Source organism: Erpetoichthys calabaricus, chromosome 2 (genome assembly GCF_900747795.2).
Source record: "Erpetoichthys calabaricus chromosome 2, fErpCal1.3, whole genome shotgun sequence".
Taxonomy (NCBI): Eukaryota; Metazoa; Chordata; class Cladistia; order Polypteriformes; family Polypteridae; genus Erpetoichthys; species Erpetoichthys calabaricus.
In genome coordinates, this window is record NC_041395.2 from 133,666,505 (window position 1) to 133,687,612 (window position 21,108).

Below are 21,108 nucleotides of genomic sequence, written 5' to 3' on the forward strand. Positions count from 1 at the left end.
CCGCTTCCTTCAACGGCCAGTCGACTACTCTGCCGGTCACTCCAGCTCCTCCAAACTGTTCAGCTGGAGTGATCTCTACAATCTGCCCTCCCTTTACTTTTTTAATTCAATATAGTCAGTATTGGAAAGTGTAGCATGAAGAATATCATGTGTTTGTATATTTTCCTGCATAATGTTTATGCATTAGTTCAGCAGTAATTTAAACAGAACAATGACTTTTCTAACCCACAAGAATCATCCTTTCAGTGTAATTAAGGGTGATGCAATTGTGTGTGATGGCAAGAAAAGCTTTCCACAATAGAATAGCTATGAAACAATAGTTGGACTAAAAAAGGTCAATATACCAAATTTTTGGCATAAAGATTGCAGCAGCAACTTTCAGAAATTGAAAAAGACCACCTTCAAACATAATGATAAATATGATGAATTCTGCAAGAGAATGCAATCTGTGCTTTGTATATTTAGAAACTTTAATAATTATTTAAATGCACAGCCACATTACTTAGAAGAACAACTGGAGATTTACACTACAGAACTCAAATCTTTAGCATACGAGAATTTTCCTTTTATATGGTAAGGTGGCACAAAAAGAGAAACTTTCTGCAATTTTCTTGTCTGCCTAGATCTTACTATGTCTGAAACATGAAATTCCAGTCACTCAGCTTTACCTGAATGGAGATTTTTAAACATATGAGGCGCTGTTATTAATGCACATAAAATCCATCTATTCATTTTCACAACAAACTTATCTAGAGCAGTGTCGTGGAGCAGCTGGAGCCTATCCCAGCATTTATCAGGTGCAAGGCAGGAAGAACATCTGCACAGCATGCCAGTCCATCACAGGGTGAATGCACATACATTGCCATGCACATACAAGGACCAATGTAGCAACACCAATTCACTTAACCTGCATATATTTGGTCTGTGGAAGGAAACAGGAGCACTCAGAGGCAACCCACTTGAACACAGAGAAAATGTGCAGGGAGCACTCAACACTTATTGTGAGGCAGTGGTGCTATCATTGTGCCACCAATTCATATAACAAAAAGTTCAAAACGTAGAGCTTTAGTCACACTCACAGCATTATGCACCCCTTTGTTATAAAGCAAAAATACCTTTAGCTGTTGTTTTGCTGTCTCTAACAGATGTAAGCACAATTAGTTGCATTGATTGATGCACAATTAAGATATAATCCTGTGCCAATGCATACTGTGGTGTGATAGAAATCTGTGCCACTAGAAGTTTCCAAATGGATTTTTAAATAAATGAGAAGCCGCTGTCATTGCAAGCATCAGTGTTAACTCATCTCTACTGCCTTTTGGGAGAAGCTACAAACTTGGAAGAAGTCACAGGGTGAGCAAGGATGATCTGAAGGCTTACTTACATCTACATTGCAAATGTAAGTGACTCTAAGGAAGGTAAAGTGAGATATATTAAATATTCCCACAGTCAAGTGGTACCATTTAAGGAGCTCTGTTACACCTTATCAGAAGAGCTGCTCATTCAAACACAAAAAGCCATAGAGAATTAAAGTAAGGCAGAAAGCAGTCAGAAATAGACTGCCTCCATAAAATAAGGAATGTTCAATTGTTTCCATACAGAATGGATAAAATGTCATCTGTTGCCCCTCACAGCGAGTCACTACACAATCAGGTATTATGGCATCCATGGTATTACAGAGAACTGGCTAAAAGTTCATATTCCAGATGCTATTTTAATGCCGGAAGGATTTCATCTGATAAAATCAAATAGAGTGGAAAAAAGACAGGTTGTTTATAAGACAGGGAAGTTTATATCATCCTGACTAAAGTTTATATTCCTTCCTCTGCAAACTGGAACTCAGCAATAGATTCCCTCTGTTACCAACACTCTAATGACTGAGTGAATCATTCTGAATATGTGGTGATTTCAACCACAAGACTTTCGAAATAACAATGACAAACTTCCATTAGTATTTGTCTTGTTCTATTTGTGGACACAACAACCTGGACCTGCTTTATTTCAATTTTAAATACCTTAAATGTAAACCTGTGGCATGACTGGGTAGGTCTGACCACAGTCTTATCTATTGTATCCCCACCTACAAGCCTGTTATTAGGTGGTATAGCTCTTTCATTATTTGTCAAGCCTAAAGTACTTTTATGAGTTTTGGGAGGTCAATATTTATATTTGTCTTGAGCTTCTGTTAAGTCTTAATTTCCTCTTGGGAACAAATAAACTATGAACTATCTCTCTATGAAAGCCAGTGTGGTAGTTAATAATTTTGCCCTTTTAAAAATGGGAAAGTTTTTTTTGCATAATTCAGCTAATACTGTCATTTTTTGAGGCCAATTTAAATTGTAATAATTCTGTTTCCAGCATTATTTTAACATTCTGCTGGAGAGGGATTACATTTTATGAAACTCTGTAGTCTCAAGGCATGACGCCCTAAACAATTCCCATAAAGTCCAATAAAAGGGGAAACTTTCAAAATCCAGCTAGCAACAAGGGCAGAAAATACAGTTAAGCACTTCAAATCAAACCAAAGTTCCAATAGAGTAATCCAATGGCAAGGTCAAAAAACATAGCAAAAGGTAAAATTCCATAAATAACAAAAGCACAGTGAAATCATAAAGAACCATCTTCAAATACATGTTAAATAAGAGAAGATGTTTGAACATAAGGAAGGCTACATAATCAACAATGTTAACATAGACAAAGGAATCAAAAATAAATAAGACAGACATAAAAACTGCATGTGAACTAAAGCCACAGGAGGAACCCTGGCTGAAATACAGTATTACGTGAATATGCCTAAAGTCCTCACGATCAATACTACATGATAACTTGAATTAAAAACAAACAAATCAAAAGGTTAGTCAAAAAAATCATAATTATAACACAGAAAAAAATTACGTAAATGTAATGAAACTTAATTTAAGTATCATCAGTTCCTGACACTGACTACCATTTTGGAAACCAGATACACGAAGTTATGGCTTTCAAACAGTAATAGTTGAACAAAACCCAATAGCTAGAAATATCTTTAGGAACAAAATGTGTTTTCTGGTATAGCGGTTCCACGGCTCAGAAAAACTGGTCGGTTTTAATAAATAGGTAATGAACGTGCTTGCGCTGGGGAGTGGAGCTGGTGAGAGTGATCTGTGGAGAAGACGGCTTTGTCTCCGGATTGGTGTGAGGTGGTCAGGTGGTGAATTGCCTTGCCGGCATGTGTGGATAGTCCGATTATCTTATTATCAGCCCAGGGTGTCCATCAGGCAATCCCACCTGCAACCGCACACCCCGCATATAAAAAGGGGAGCACTACATTAGAAAAGGAAAAGAAAAGAACAAGAGAGAATGGAGGTTAAAGAAAGGAAGAATTGAGACAGGAGAGTAAGGGATATAGCCGGTGCAAAGAAAAGAAGCAGGTGGACGGATATGGAGCCCCAGGGAGGAGCATGTGTGGCCAGCGCTCAAGAGGGGCCAGAAGGGTTGCTCCTGCTGAGCGACCAAGTAGTAGGAGTGACCAGTATGCTCAGGAGTATGCTGTCACTGGAAGGAGCCAACAGATTGGCAGCGGAGAGAGGACAGAGCGCACTTCACCGGGTGAGCCTGATGCCAGATGCCGTAGGATTGGCAACGGGGACATGGGCCAGGAGACTATCAACGGTGGTGAATTGAAGAAGCTCCCGGTGGGACACTGTAGCATTAGGCCGACCCGCACTGTCATAGTATTGTTCTTTGAATTTAGTTTAGAAAGGTTTAAGAACAAACTGACACTGTCTGAGAACAAGATGTGAGAATATAGTGGTAATTGTTTCAAATGAGAATTGGAGCTCTTAACTGAAAATTGACCTGAATCCATTTGTTGGGCCCTGACCCCAACACCAGTTTGGTCAATGTGAATGAGTTTGGACAGTGTAACTAACACTATAAGTCCCACCTTTTAAAGTTGCCAGTCATTGTTCAATTTGATAACTATCATTACATATACAGAAACACGTCTTTAGAAGTTAAAAGAAAGTCAAATGTACACTGTAACAACCTGTCACTCAGTCTGTCGATCCTTCCAGAGATCTATTGCTGTGGGCCTTAAAGGTCCTTTCTAAAAGGTGTGATAGCCTTGTTTTAGCCTTACCATTATTACTTTCTCACTCTTTACGTAGCCAGTATTTACCGACATATATCAGAATGATCACCCAGCAACATGATGACCAATGATTTGACTCCTGTCAAACTCTCTTGTTTGTCTGACTGACAAATATGTTGTCAAGCAAACTTCGAGGACTTGTATCAGCACTACAAATTTTCAGAGGTCTTGATCTCACCCTGCAAGGTTACCAACTGTCTACACTGATGTACTGCCCTTTAGTGGATGTTGTAAGCATAGGAAACATACCAGATTACTTATTTGTATACAGGTTACAGTACCTAGTAGGTATGAATGTTGTGATAGAGCCTCGTGACTGACAAGAATGGTCTTGAATTGGTTTATGACATTGTATTTTGTTGGTGAATAAAACCCAGAGTACGGTATTTCTCTGGTAAGAAACTCATTGCCAGCTTGCTTTTTTCAAAACATTATATTTGTATTTCATAAGCTTTATCTAGATATAGCCAATATTAAAGATTAGCAGGTTCTGCATTTTACAGGGCTCTGGGTATACATCTTTCCAAGTAATGCATATGAGAAAAGTTAGATTTGGGATGAAATAGCATTCTGTAAATATAAGCATTAAAAGGAAAATATGTAAGTACAACCTTACCTATTTGATTCCTGCTTGAGGAATAAAATGCATTGACAACGGCAGCTCCAGTAATCCACCTTTTGATTATAAAACAAATGATTATGTTTGGTTACTGGGTTTTTAAACATCTTCTGGTTACTAATTTTCAAAATCCTTTCATTCCAGTTTAAAGCAGCTGAACAGAGAACCAGTACCCACCAAAGTACACTCACTCTTACTTACACAGAGCCAATTTAGAGAGTACTCAGGGGGAAACTTAAGCACCCAGAGGAAAACCACGCAGACATGAGAAACATGTTACCTTCACACAAACAGTGACCAGGCTGAGACCTGAAACCAGAATGCTGTGATACAGTATATACTGTAGATGACTATAAATTTCATTATAAAATATAAAATTGCTTTCTGAAAATGTTTCTACTTGGTAAAAATTATACTGTTCCCTACTCATACATGCCAGAAGACTAAAAAATAATAACTTCTCATAAATTAAAACATGGTAGAACACAGGAAATCAACCTCTAAGCAATCAAAAACCACAAAGAGGCCAAACAATACACTGACATTCTTGAAGGAGATTTCCCTTGTGTAATATTTGAACTTCTAAGCTAGATGCTGCTAGTCAAGTAATCTGGATAAAGCTCAAAATTTTCTTTCATTTATATATAGCCATGCAAATCTGTTTTGTGAGAAGATTAGTTAGTACTGTAAATGATGATAATGCATTATTTTGAAAGCAAATGATCTTATTATTACTATTCAAAGGAATTTTTCATCTTCCAACAACAATGCTGGCAATTCTACTTTTCTAACAGATGAAAAACAACTGTAAATTATACTTTTTAGTTATTTTAATCAGACTCTTCTGTTTGTATTCATGCAGCAGTCTAGATAGCCCTTTAACAATGATGATTAAGCAGTGTCACTGCTGACTAAATAACTGATAATGATACATACTCTTCCTTGTCCACACTTTCTCTGAGCTTCCTCAAACGTTTCTTTTGTCCAAATTCCAAGTTCTGGAGGATGTTTTCAAAATAGGTTTCGACATTGTAATTTAGCTGTAATGCAAAAAGAATGAAAAAACTGAGTATTATGTCAAAAAGATATAACTCTGGTTAAACAGATCAATGATCTTTGATACAGTATCTGTAGCATGGAGTATGTTTAAGGTTTTTTGTGCTGTTCTGTAACAGAAGCACTATGAGAATCATTTGCCTACGTTCTTACTTACGTTTAGGTGAGTGAAAAGCACTTTCTTGTGCTGCCATTGAATAACTATTTTTTCTATATTATGATAACTCAATATATTTACTTGGTCAACATAAAAGTGATTTTGTATCTATAACTGCATACCAATATAAAGGGAAATTGTGTACAACTCTTGGAAGCACAGCAGCTATGAAAAAGTGAAATACTTCCCACTTTTGTTTATCCTAATTCATTCCTTCTGCTTTGTCTACTGAATGTGTATGACTAGCCATTTATGTAGGAGTCTATAGAAATCAAGCTTCATAGCATATCTGACAGCAGATATTAGCAGTTACATGAACACAAGGCAAGCTTTCTTGTGTGAGAAACACAAGTAGTATCTCACAGAGGAGTTAATTAACGTGTCTTCAAAAAGGGTTATGGAATATGCCAGCATTGTCTCGAATGTATTTAAAACCAAATTAGACTTACATCCTTGTATTCTTTATCTAGCTTGGCATCATCTTTAATATTATCAGGGTAACCAATCTTTTCTTTAATTGCCTTGGCCTATAAAAAAAGGGAAACTAGATAAGCATGTTATTTAAAAACACCAATTGAGAAAAATGAATATTAATTATTGTAAATGTCTGGATATATACTTGTAAAATTTGTGTTTATCAGAAAGATGTTCCTGATAAAAAATACTTCAATCATAATGTAGTACTGCGTAGAGGATGTAAATCTCATCTATATTATATTATATTACATAATTCACACATTCTGATACCATTTTTCACACATTTAAAGAAAGCTAACTCTTTAAATAAATAAACAATAACTTACCTTGTTAAACATGCTTATTTTAAATTTACCCATCACCTTATTGAAACCACAAGGTGGCACACAAAATGTGGCCTGGTCTTAGTGTCAATGTCATTAAGAGTTTTTTTAGTAACTAGCCATGCTAAATGTCTGAAATCTAAGTAATCAACTTAGACCGCAGCATTCACATTTGCAGTGCAGTGTGTTCATCCGGTTGCTGTGTCTCTGGTACATAGTATTTGGTACAGGATTTGTCAAAGCAATGCTAATATTTGTGATGCGCCATCTGATGGACAGCAGAGGCATAGTAACTGGATGGACACAGACACTGTCCTTTTATTAAGTTGCAGAAAAGAAAAAAACAAATGTTATATTATACTTGTAATTTTGTTACTTTTTTGTTTTGTTACTATTGTTAAAGAATGCAGTTTGCTACTTATAAAGATTTCTTTCCATATAATACACAATGATCGTGACAACCTATGGGGTACAGATGCAAGGGTTCCTTGATTTATGTGCTTTGCTCAAAGAACCAATTTTTCACCAATTATACATTTTGCAATAGAATATTTTTTCAAAGAATTCCTCATGTATTAACTTGCTGATGCCTGTGTGAACACACATCTCCATATTTGAAATGGAATGTTTTATTTAGTATGGCATATCTTCTCTCCAGCAAGCACACAGATAACAGAACTAACAACTAGAAACAAAACATGCATGGGAACTTTTGGAAGGCCTCACCTCTATATCATGCAATGGGCTACTTTTTGTGTGCCACCCTATACTTGATCCAACTGTAGTATCTCATTGAACCAGAAATTATCATAGAAATACTGGGTTCAAGGCAATAACTTATCCTATACATTGTTGCCAGTCCATTGCAGAACACAGTCACTCATATCCTTTTTTGTGGGTACAAACAGGAGTACTCAATTAAGCTAACATGCACAATTTTGGGAGAGTTCGGAAGACACATGCAGACACAGAGGAACTTGCATACTCCGCAAAGCCAGTGACTGTGTTGGAATTCAAATCCAGACTCTTAGAGTTATGATGCAAAATTCATTCAGTGCCCCACCTCATTTACTTAAAGTGAAAATCTTAAAAAGGATGGATAAATTTGACATTCTAAAATGTTACTGGCAGGTCATATTTTACATTACATAGTTATACATACAGCAGAAAAACATAAAGACATCTAGTAAGCACAAAAATTATAGAAGGCTTCTTTCACCTCTGATACTTTAGGACAGAAATGACTGGCTTCACAATTTTTTACAACTTCATATGCTATCTGATTAGCAATAAAATCAATAAAGATAGACAAATGGTTTTAAAATATCCAGCACTAACTTTATCTTCTGCTTTTATTTTAGTCTCCTGATCCATCCATTTAAGATCATCCAAGGTCTGAATGAAAACTTCTCGAATTTGGGAAATCATTTCTTCAACCTAAGGAAAAATCATCAAAATATAACAGAGACTGGATTTGCTCTTAGTTGTTCATGCTCAACCATTCTTCTGTTTTACATAGAAATGATCTAAGTCGCATAGCTGAAGAAAATGTTTGTTTGTGCTTGGTTTGTACATCAAATGCTGTTAGTCTCCCTTCATAAAGGGCATTTCCACATTTGACACCTTTGCATCTGAGAAGGAATTTTCTGTAAGTGCACACATCTTTCACTTTGCATTAAACCCAAACCTTTGAAAACTGACAAATATCCTAAGTAGCTGACTGATATAATAATTTCTGCAGTCTGGGTGGCTTGCATCATTATTGTCTACAAAGCTGGTGCCAGTACAACACTATAAAGGGAGAGCCAATACATAGCTATAGTATGAAAGACTATAAACAGTTTATACAAAAAACATCTTCCACAGACCTGCTGAGACAATAATGAGTAGACGTTCAATATGCTATCAAAGTTTGCTGAACAGCAGTTCTGGCATGCATTAAAGCAATTTTAACAGTTTACTTTAAAATTACCTGGTAAGGTCAATAGTTGTACCTGGTCATTTTTACATTTTAACTTGATTTCTCCAGTGCAGTTTATCAGAATAAAATGAGTCTACCATCAAGTAATAGGATTTAAAGCAGCAACCAACACTGGATGGAAAGTCAGTCCATCACTGAATATGCTCAACCACACCAGGCCAATCCAGTATTGCCAAACAGGTTATCAGAATGTCTTGGAAATATGAGAACACAACAGGTTTCCAGGGAAAACAACAGGTAGAACATGCAAACACTAAACAAAGGGCACTGAAAACAAGTACTCAGCAGAAACTGGATCCAATCCGAGCGAGTTGATAACACAACCTACTGTGCCACAATTCAACCAAAGAAAGAATGGATAAGGAAATCAATTTAGTGATGACTCCAGTAGCAGGTGCGAATTAATCATGTGCTGAATCAAAAACATATATCCACTGCACCTTCCTGGGAATGAGGACAAACATCTGTAATCATCCCCAAGGTACATAAAGCCCCCTAAACACTTGTGTGTTAAATACCCCAAGTCAAGAGGGAACAAATATGAAGAACTGATTGGATGGAATTCACCTATTCCACCTATTTAGATGTGGGATCCTCAACCCCCACCTTCTGACTCTTAGTTACTAAATGTTTCAGGTCAAGCTGAAAAAGAGATTACTTCATAGCCCACATATTTAAACAGTCTTGTATGTTATGTACAGTATATGCATTTGAAAGACACTTTACTTTTAGTGACTTACAAGACCAGGAAATGTGTGTCTTACTGTATAATGTATGCATATTTTTTTTAAAATGGGCACAGGCAACTGACTTATTTTTATTGAGTTTTCGAAAAATGCTAAATGTGTTGTTCATTAGATATTGTTCACTGCTGGATAAATTATATTATTAAAGGTGAAAAAAGTCTACAATCATTTGTCTTGATTCTAGCACTTTCATGAACAAAAGCTGAAATTTCAATAACAGTGTGTGTAGGCTTTTGATATCCATTAAATATGGTATACATATTATAACGTATGCTTTTGAGGTCCAGATACTTCCACGGAGTAAGCTTTTCATGAAAGCAATGACACATACTATAATTATACAATTATGCGTTACAAAGTACAAGGTAAAGAATTTATAATGTAGGTTCAGCATTATGTTTACTTGCCGCGCTGCCCACTTTTCAGGGCATAGCAGGAAGGACATATCACTGTGTGGTTGAAAGTAGCAGAAGGAAACAATATTCTCAGACAAGGAGCTCAACATACCATGGTTTTACTTTCTCCAGCAAAGGCCTCTTCCACATATAATCTCCCAACTGCATTTTCTAGGTTACCATTGACATAGTTTGCACACTGTCGCCAAACTGCAGTTTCTGACGTTGTCCCATAAAGAGCCTGTTAAGAACATAATTTTGTCATTTAATAATATAACATGATACTATACCCAGCTATGTATTTTTGAAGGACCCTTTTCTAATGGTATGCTGGTATAATATATAAAAAGAAAGCCGAAAAACCTAGTTTTTTTCAGACTGTCTCCAAATTGGCTTTTTTTTCATTTAGCCAGCTAACTACTACAGCTTCTCCTTTAAAAATATAGCCTACCTTTCGGAAAGCCTTTCTTGTGTCTTTGTAGTTACGACTCAAGCTGTTAACAAGATCCATTATACCACGCCATACCAAATAGTTCTGAATTGTCCTGTTTCAAGAAGACAGCACAAAAGGGTAATGCACATTGAATGACGGTCTAAATTCCTGTAATCATTTAGATTTAATCTGTTTACCTTTTCTCAGTGTTGGCAAGAACAGGTTTCAGTTTTCTTAGGTAGTCTGGGGCATAAACAATAACATTTTCTTGTGGTGTCACAGAAATGTTCACTGTATTCATTATCTTCTCAGTAAAGCTTGCCCAATGGAATTCCTGGATAAATGGGATAAGGTTGATGCCTTTATTTACGGAAATTTGTCTATATGGGTTTCAGAATGTATACAAACCCCCATACAGATATATAAGTATACAGATGTATATAATGTGATGGATTATACAGCTACCAAGGGCAGAAGGATAATGAAGACAGAGGGAGTGTCCAACATGCCAGTGTGACTAAACAGCTGATATTAGATTCAGTAAGCCCTACAAATAATGCTGGCACAGTGTAAGTAAATAGTGTACGAGAATATAATGGATAACATATGATATTGGCAACAGAGGTGCCTCGCCATGGTAAAAGAAGGATTCTGCTGCCCATTACAATGGCAGGAAAAACAAACATATTTAATGGTTTCTTTCCCTTTATCCAAGCATGAGAGAGAGAGAGGGGGGAGGGGGTGCAGAGCCCCTGATTCCAAAATAATCCTAATAATTAAGATAGTTCTAAGACCTTCTAAGGGGCTCAGTGTAGCAGGATTTAGGAGGCACACCTTTTCTGTGCACTCTTGAACTAATAAGAAGTACTGGGGATAGGTCACACGTAACCCATGCCTAAAATTTAAATGCTGATCCCATTGATAAGTTGGGGTAAAATCACAGCTGGCACATTGGTAATGTTGGCAAAGACAGGAAGAGAAGGACATGTTGGCATGTATGGACAAGGTACCAGGGCAAGCTACTCCAGTTTTTAGGCAGTGACAGGTAATCTATAGTAATCAGGTTGAGGTCTTTTTGTATTTATTTGGTTACTTTATATTTTGTAACATTCATCATCTCTCTTTAAATTACTTTTTTGAGACTGGTGGATAGCATATAGTGATGATTTCATGTCACTGTTTCACTTGATTCATGCTATGATGCATGATTTAGTTATATAAACAAAATCCCCAGCTGTAGCAAATTAAGTCTAATATTCTGTGACAATGAAGCCAATATCTTTCTATTATATTAATTTGTGGTAAATTGGTAATTATAATTGATCAGTTGTAAAACTGGTACTCCAGTCTTCTTTATATCTGAATATTAAAAGAAATATAAACTAAATATTCTAACTTAACATGGATTAAGTATACATAAAGCAGAATGCCCAAAACCTTTCTTAATACTCAAAATTTAAAAAACAAGACAATTTTACTTTTTAATAGCAATTTTCTTATTTTGTGTTATACTTACTGTGCTATTAACAATTAATGTAAAGTTATTTTCCATTGCACTTAATTCCATTTTGTTATAAAGCAACATTGGGTCATTTCTGTCCTCTGGTTTGGAAGTTGCCTATGATATAAATTGGAGACATGCTTTAAATATATTCTGAATTAATAAAACTACTGAACACACTAAATTAACTACAGTACATTACATAACATTACATTCAATTTCGTTGTTCCTTTGTAAAAATGACAATGACAATAACGATCTATCTATCTATCTATCTATCTATCTATCTATCTATCTATCTATCTATCTATCTATCTATCTATCTATCTATCTATCTATCTATCTATCTATCTATCTATCTATCTATCTATCTATAACTGCTCAAAAATTAAAGGAACACTTTGAAAACACATCATATCTCAATGGGAAAAAAATCATGCTGGATATCTATATTGATATGGACTGGGTAATGTGTTAGGAATGAAAGGATGCCACAGTGTTTGATGGAAATGAAAAGTTTCAACCTACAGAAGGCTGAATTCAAAGACAATCCGAAAAATCAAAGTGAAAAAATGATGCGGCAGGCTAGTCCATTTTGTAGAAATTTCATTGCAGCAACTCAAAATTGTACTGAGTAGTTTGTATGGCCCCCACGTGCTTGTATGGATGCCTGGCAACATTGGGACATGCTCCTAATGAGACGACAGATGGTGTCCTGGGGGATCTCCTCCCAGATATGGACCAAGGCATCACTGAGCTCCTGGACAGTCTGAGGTGCAACCTGGCGGCGTCGAATGGACTAAAACATAATGTCTCAGAGGTGTTCTATTGGATTTAGGTCAGGCGAGCGTGGGGGCCAGTCAATTATATCAATTCTTTCATCCTCCAGGAACTGCCTGCATACTTTCGCTACATGAGGCTGGGCACTGTCGTGCACCAGGAGGAACCCAGGACCCATTACAACAGCATAGGGTCTGACAATGGGTCCAAGGATTTAATCCTGATACCCAATGGAAGTCAAAGTGCCATTGTTTAGCCTGTAGAGTGCCAGGTTGCACCTCAGACTCAGGTGGGTCAGTGATGCCCTGGTCCAGATCTGGGAGGAGATCCCCCAGGATTTTCATGGTGTCTTTGAATTCAGCCCTCTGTAGGTTGATAATTTTCATTTTCAACAAATGATGTGGCATCCTTTCGTTCCTAACGTATTACCCAGTCCATTTCAGTATAGATATCCAGCATGATTTATTTTACCCATTGAGATCTGATGTGATTTCAAAGTGTTACTTAAATTTTTTTGAGCAGTATATATACAGTATATATATATATATATATATATATATATATATATATATATATATATATATATATATATATATATATACACAAAAGACATTCAAAAAGTTTCCAGACTTTTATATTTTCGTTGGAAACGGTGAAGACGGGAGGATTAGTAATTGGGCATTAAAACGTTGGTATGACGCTGGGAAAATTGCATCACAACTGAAGGTGACTATGTAGAAAAGTGATGTAATTTGTTTTTGAAATTCTTAATAAACAGAGTTAAAAAAAAAGTGCAGAAACATTTTGAACGTCCCTGTGTGTATGTATATATATATATATATATATATATATATATATATATATATATATAAATATATAAATATATATGTACATTTTATTCTTCTGTAGTTTTATTAAATTACATAACATAACAGTAATATTCTTCAAAGTACCTAATCCAATTCAGGATAAGTTTGGCTACAACCTATCCCAGGAGACTTAGGCATAAGGTAGGAACCAGTCCATTGCAGGGCCCGCTCACACACACATCCATGGGGGAAACTAAGAACTGGAAAATCAGCTTAACATGTACGTGTTTGGGATGTGGCTGGTAAACTCAGGCAGTCAAGAGGACAATTGTAACCTGTACACAGTACTAAATGTCCAATTTTGACCCAGGACACTGGATTTGTGAGGGAGCACAACTTATCTCTGCACCACTTTGCTATGCTTATTATTTTAAATTTGTGATAGATGTTTCCTGGACTGATATAGCTGAATACATTTTTATGACATAATGGCACTATTTTATTTTTATTTTTAAATGCACATGGGTAGAAATAACACTCTTTTCCACCTGTCTGCACTATAATATCAGTAAATTTTACAACATCCAATTAATTGATAAGTTATCATTTTCACAGTCCCAACTGTATAGTGTCAGGTTTTACAGCTGTTTAATCTCCATTTCTTTTCTTTCCACATTCCTGCTGTCCTCTCTGAATCTTAGGATACTTATGTTAAGTCACCAGTACTGTTTAGCAATCACTGGCAAGTGCAGAGACCTTCACCTGGTCATGTGCAGCACATAACATTAACTACTGATCCTTGGTAATCATTATCAAACAGAAATTGCAGACTGACAAAGGTACATTGTCAGCTTATTCTGATCTTTTAGAATAACTAGATATTCTTATATAATAATAATAAATTTTATTTATATCTTAACAATCCTTATTCTTAACAATAACTTTCCGAATATTGAGCTGATGTTTTGCTTTGAAGTGCATTTTTTAACTGGGTACCTGGAACACCTAACGTTATTTCAGGCATGGTCTCATTTCTTGCTTCCTTAGGGGCAGGTGAACAAAGCAAGCTTTTATGAGCTTATTCATATTGTTCTTTCTATAGCTTCTTTTTACAGGTTAGTTATCAAGACAGAACTTTTCTGTTTCTCTATACACTTTGTGGCATGTCTCAATTTTCCAGGAAAACAAATATTTTTGTGCATGCAAGTCTTCATGGTGTTAAGGAACAAGATGTTATGATGATATGGGAATTACAGGCAGACATACTCAGCAAACAATAATAGCTGAAAAAATGCAAAGTAGATACAACATAACAGATGCAATATTAGCTATGAACCACAAATTATTAATAAAAAGAGGTAGAAAAGATCTTCATCTTAAACCTCAATTATAGGACCTCTAGTTAAAACAAGGTTCATTATCAAGTAAGGCCACTGAAGCTATTTACATGAGTGTTTTAGAAAACTAAAGTCAATTCCTGCAGTGGAAATTAAGATTATTAACTATACAACTGCTATAACAATCGCTAATTCTTGGTACAGCTCATTGTATTAAAACATTGATATATATCCTAATTAGTGTTGTCTTCTGGCACATAGCATGAGAAAAGCTGTGAAAAAAAACACACTAATAATAATAATGATAAATTACATTAGCAATGAGCTTTTCCAGTTCCATAACGGACTTGAGTTCATTTTCAATCATCTTCTCATCAACAGTTAAATTCCTTTCCTTGCGTATGAGTATTGCTACATCTGTCATAAATTGTACATATCCATTACAGGCCTGTAGAAACAAAGAAATAAAATGACACAATGTATTTTATCGTTTGTTATTCAATTCATATGTAGTGAAAATTGTTCCCTATACAAGGAGATCATAACAATAAACAATTTAATATACACTTGTATACAAGGTATCCAATTTATTACACAAAATCAACTACTGATAAATAGCTTGGTCAACATTTTTAATCTTTTCTCATTGCAGTGATTTTTGAAATGTCAGTATAAATGTATTATAGCAAATATGGTTGATTGTTGCCAAAATCTAAACCTTTTATTTTATTATAGTGTAACATGAGTACAAAGAGTTAAATGATGAGATGTTAAGGTGCACTGATTATAATGTCATCACATTTTCTGAACCTAGGGAATATACTAGCACACTACACTGTATAATTTCTTGGAAAGTATATACTTCAAAATTCAATTGCAAGTCTAATAGCAGTTCTAATGCTGTTGCTATGGAAATGTGCCATATTTTTAAGTGAACCTGATAAAGGGATAAATCCTACTAGAAATGTAAGATTTTCAAATAGTAATGAATAGTTGTTGCACATTAACAAAAAGGCAAATTTATTAATCTAAAAGCAAATATTTACAATGCACAGTCAACAAGATTGCTGTCTCACTTCAGTAAAACATTTTAATCTAAGCCTATGATCTTCAAAGTTGTGGGTTTGTATCCCGGCCTGGACATTGCCTACTTGAACTGTGCATATTTTCCTCTGGTTTACAAAGATTATCTCTTGTCTGGATTTCTCTAACTCATTCATTTTTATTTTCTTTTTTTACATGCTATCATAGCAGATACACTTAAATTTTTAGTTATTTTATTATTGCTATGTTTCAATGCAATTAAAGCTCCTGAAATTAATCTACACACAATAGTGTTTAATATGTGGAACACATCCAAATGCAGTGTAATTGAACTACGCCTACTACATTATTTCTTTGAGACAGACTGTACATTTAGCTTTGCAGTGCTGTTTAAAAGAATTGTTATCCTTGGAAGCAGCCTGCTACATTTTTGTGATGGAAAACCAAAAATAATGCTTTTTCCATTCAATCTTTGTTCTTAATACAAAGGTTCCAGCATGTACAGAATTCCTACAAACAGCATACAACAAAAAAAAAGCACCACTTTATGGAAACAAAAATATTCAGGGACTTCAAAATTCAACATTGCATTAATGTCACCAGTTAAGTGAAGGGGAACAGAGCGCCAGATTTTTTCAGATTTGGTCAACTTCTAGATGGAACTAGATGGAAAATTTGAGAACATGGACGAGAACACAAATCAGAATGGTGTTTATGAAATTCTTAAAAAAATTTAAAGAAAAAACTGAAACCGAAAGAAAAATCACAATGGAAATAAACAAAAGATTAAGATAAAATTAAATTAGATGAATAATTCTGTATCTCATTTGAGGCAGCAATAAGAAAAAATAACAAATAGAAAAGAATACAAACAGGTGTGAAGGCTAAAGACGTTTGATGAGGCATTTAAAATATTTCCATTTAAATGTATGATACAATATATTATCATTTTGCTAATAACACATTTAAACCTCCCTTTGAACAGAGCAATGGATGTATGGCCAATTGCACTGGAATGCGACTTTTGCCACTTACTATACATCTGTTTACTGTTATAAGAATTCTAATCATCAGGCTGACACTCGTATACATCACATATTCTCACAAATTTTTCAAGCCCAACTAGGCCTAATTTCTTTAAATATCTACTTATGGACTATTCTAATGAAGAAATGTGAATAGTAGTGACTACTGGGAACACTGGGCAAATAAATTCCTCTTCTAATTCAGGATCCAATGTGGCATGCTAGAGCCCATGCTAGCGGCAGGACACCTACAGTAAACTGGGTTTCTGTTTATTTTGGGACAGGCTTTATGCATATGCATACATCCACTTTCACAACAGCTCCACATGCAGTCACCAGTATCTAGAGGAAATCCACGTGCACAGGAAAAAAATGTCTTTGGACCATAACTCTGTTCCAGCTGCTCACAAATGCAGAAAGAAAAAATAGTTTCAGAAGAGGATTTTTACTGATGCGGTTTTCAAAAAAGGAAAGTGTCAGCGAATAAGCCAAATTTTGGCCATAATATAGAAGTCTTCACTTTTTTATTCACCATTTTGGACATGTAATATATGCAGTAGTCCATCTGGATTGTTAAGTGTAATAATGGTTCTTTATCTGGGAAAATGAGGTAACTATAAGAACGTGATGGCAAAAAAAGGTTAAAAAAAGCCTGTGGAGTAAAGGCAAAGCGGTAAGCTATAGATTCTGTGTTTCTCTCTTTGTCTATTGCTCACTGCATCTTTAATTAAAGTCTGTTACATTTAGAAATTGTCTGCGGATTTTTTGTTGGGTGGGGAAAAAATAATGATAATATGACAGTATGGTCGAGCTATTAGTTGTCAGCTAACATAAATTAGCCCACATCTCTATTTGCTAAACAAGGCACATACTATATGGCTATGCTTTATGAAATTATATTTAACAGTATATATTGTATTTTTAATAGCCTATTTGAATGCTTGACATATTTCTATTTGTGTCAACTCATCAACTCCTCATATTTTGTTCAAAATGGTATAGTTAATCACCCTTACAATTTCTATTACAATCAGGAAAAATGAACAAATAGCAATTGAGAAGAATACAAAATAATGGAGTCTCAAATTTCTATATATTGAGCATGAAGTAAGGTCCACTAAATTAATGACACACAAATGTTCAACACATATAACTGTGTTTTAAAATAAGCAAACTCGTCATCATTGTATTGTTTCCTCCTTAAAACTTATCTAAAATTCTAAAAAAATATGATTACTAAGCAATGAATACATGAAATCAGTGTTTACCAATACAGCAGACCTCCATATAGGCAGAGCAGATTAATAAGCATTTGAAATAGATTTAGAAACAACTCTAAACTTATTACCATCCAGTTTAGTAAGTCAGAAGTTGAAACAGAAAAAGATTTGGTGAAGTAAGATCTCTTCAGAGTTGTGCTATCAGATGCTGCATCCCCAAGGAATTTAATTTTGTAATTCAGTGTAATGTAAATACAGAATTGTGCTGGCGTCTAGATTTAATTTAGTAATTGAATCTTTAGAGACATTACAGTAATAGATTTAGTTTCTGCTGTCTTTGCAAATTATGAGGAATTACAGCTATGTACTAGTTTTGCCAAATTATACATGGGATAATTTTTCTACACAATTTAATTAAAATTCAACAAAAGTGGTTTTGTTAGGGAAAAGTCTACAGTCTACTAACTCAAGTATATTTTGTATATTTTTCACAGTACACATCTATGCAATTACTATACAACCACAAAATAATTCCTTAATGCATTACTTTCAAATTGTGCAGTATTTAAATAAGTATTCCAAAATAATTTCTATAGTTTGACAAAAGCTCTGCACAATACCTTGAAAACATTTTAACTAAGTAGTTCTATACTTTACAATTCACCATTCTAATTCAATTTTTTTCTGTTTTCATGCATAGTTTGTTTATATTGTGTAATGCTTCTCTATTTATGTTTTAAGAATATGCTTTGGGTTTATGTTGCATTTCATTTTTCATATTATATTTTTAATTACTTTATAGTATCCTTGTCTCAAAGGTGGAAGTGTATTTAGTAGGAATAATTTACATTACAGTCAGTCAGGCAGTCAGTTATTGTCCATCCCACTATATGCCAACACAGGGACACAGGGGTCCGTTGGAGCCAATCCCAGCCAACACAGGACGCAAGGCAGGAACGAATCTTGGGCAGGGCGCCAGCCCACCGCAGGGCACACACACCAAGCACACACTAGAGACAATTTAGGATCACCAATGCACCTAACCTGCATGTCTTTGGACTGTGGGAGAAAACCGGGGCACCCGGAGGAAAGCCACGCAGACACGGGAAGAACATGCAAGCTCCACACAGGGAGGACCCAGGAAGCAAACCCAGGTCTCCTTACTGCGAGGCAGAAGCGCTACCACTGCACCACCGTGCCGCCCTACTAGAAACTAATTAATATTAAATATATTACATGAAAATGCATATAACTAGTAAGCTTAAATACATAACCTGTATATTTAATGGAGGTTACCTATGTTTATATTTTCTTACAAATTAATATACAGATTATTTTGTCCAAACTGCCTCTCTAATTCATGTAATTTTTATTCTGTCTTTGAACATATGGGAAAGAAGGTCCTGAACATAATTTTGGCACCAAAATACTAGCTGAATTCCAAATGAGTATGTTTTAATATTTCTAAAACCTTCTTATTGCGGTCACAACTTTATGGATTTACATTTGCTTTCTTTGTTTCACTTTAAATTGAAGTATATAACACATGTATCACACCTAGATCTGATGTGTGTGATGTTCAAACAACTAGAGACCGGAAGGCTCAATCATGATTACCCTTTGAGTGCAATAGAAAATGATTACTTACAGTATGCAGTACAGTAAAAATTTGTTTCACGCAGTGTAAATTAAAGTCTCTTTATTACTGCAAATTATTTATGTATGCTGCCGGTGGGAAATTTGAATGCATCTGTTAGAAAACATCTTTAACCAACAAATGTGAGTTATTTTCAAACCCTTTCAAACAATAAAAGAAATGTGCCATAGGGCTTGTGTAATATTTTCTCTAAATTACAAAACTTAGGGTTATTTTTCTTGGATTGCTGTGGCCAGCATTGATCCTACTGTATAGCTATATTTCAACACTTAATGATAAATAAATTCATACCATACTAAAACAAGAAAGGAGATTTAAAGTTTATTTTGATGATCAGAGAAACAGGATTTTTAAGTTAATTATCTAAAACTGCTCTGCTTTGCACAACAGGAAATAAATGACTTAAGTAATTACAGACAAGAAATGCATCCATCAGTGCTCATTAATGTTCTGGTACAAGTGGACAAGGAAATGCTGCTCACATTCCATTACCCTGTACAATAACTGCCAAAAATCATTCTTCAAATACCTTGTTAACCATAGACTTAGTGAAATATAATATTTATAAGCCATTTTTCTTTATTTAGTCTGATGAGGTCACATTCCTAACAATTTCAAATGCCTTATCTGGTCAAAAGTCTCCTGCATAAAGCAGTAAATGTTACAAGAAATGCTGGTTTTCATTATGCATCTTGTTAAAGCAGGCATTAGTATTTTACAATTAAAGTATATGCTAATAAAGGTTTCTGAAGCTATTTAATTATTTTCCATTGTACCATTTTCCAAAGGAAATGTCAGGTTTATAACAAAAGTCGGCTGTTATTCATTCTTCTACACCTTAGTTTAGCAATTTTCCTAATTGACCTTTAGTAATAGGATGATGTGAATGCCATTACTTTACAAGTTCAAAGTCCAGTTTTCATTATGTGACTTATCAAGAAAGCATATAAGCATTTAGGATATAAGGAATCAGTATATAGAAATTTACACCTTAAAATAAGTAAGATGCCCCAGCTGTCAGTATAATTGTCATGTAGCTCTCTTGCTTCTCAAGTGAATGGTAAGGACCATGAAAATATACAGTTTAAGAATGTACAAATCAATAAGCATAACACAGACACAAGCTGTCATGTAAAGTAAAACAAAAGAAACTTACATGCTAAAGCATAATCCTTGAACTTACCAGACCTTGAATTTCAGGTAAAACTTGACCAACCCTTAATTAGCTTGATATTGCCATCCTGTAGTTGAGTGACAAATCAGTACTACTGGTGTCAGAATACTGCTGCATATTACAGACATTGACATTCAGGACTGAATATGTGAAATGAAACATGGCTAGATAAAGACTACACAAGCTACTTTGTCAGTGCAATACATAACATGTTGATAGTACATCTAGGGATGTAGGAACAC

The 21,108-nt window shown here is 35.0% G+C and overlaps 1 protein-coding gene across 3 annotated transcripts in view; it reads right to left on the reverse strand.

The window, feature by feature from the left end:
* Window positions 1-21,108, reverse strand: part of LOC114646352 (neprilysin-like) — a 98,323-nt gene that overhangs the window by 28,792 nt on the left and 48,423 nt on the right. For all 3 annotated transcript variants that reach the window (XM_028794509.2, XM_028794510.2, XM_028794511.2), the window contains 9 exons: window positions 15,060-15,194; window positions 11,836-11,937; window positions 10,517-10,653; window positions 10,338-10,431; window positions 9,999-10,127; window positions 8,103-8,201; window positions 6,414-6,491; window positions 5,688-5,791; window positions 4,749-4,807 (listed from right to left, as the gene is read on the reverse strand). In XM_028794509.2, coding sequence (XP_028650342.2) covers window positions 4,749-4,807; window positions 5,688-5,791; window positions 6,414-6,491; window positions 8,103-8,201; window positions 9,999-10,127; window positions 10,338-10,431; window positions 10,517-10,653; window positions 11,836-11,937; window positions 15,060-15,194 — 937 coding nt within the window. The remainder of the gene's footprint in view (window positions 1-4,748; window positions 4,808-5,687; window positions 5,792-6,413; window positions 6,492-8,102; window positions 8,202-9,998; window positions 10,128-10,337; window positions 10,432-10,516; window positions 10,654-11,835; window positions 11,938-15,059; window positions 15,195-21,108) is intronic.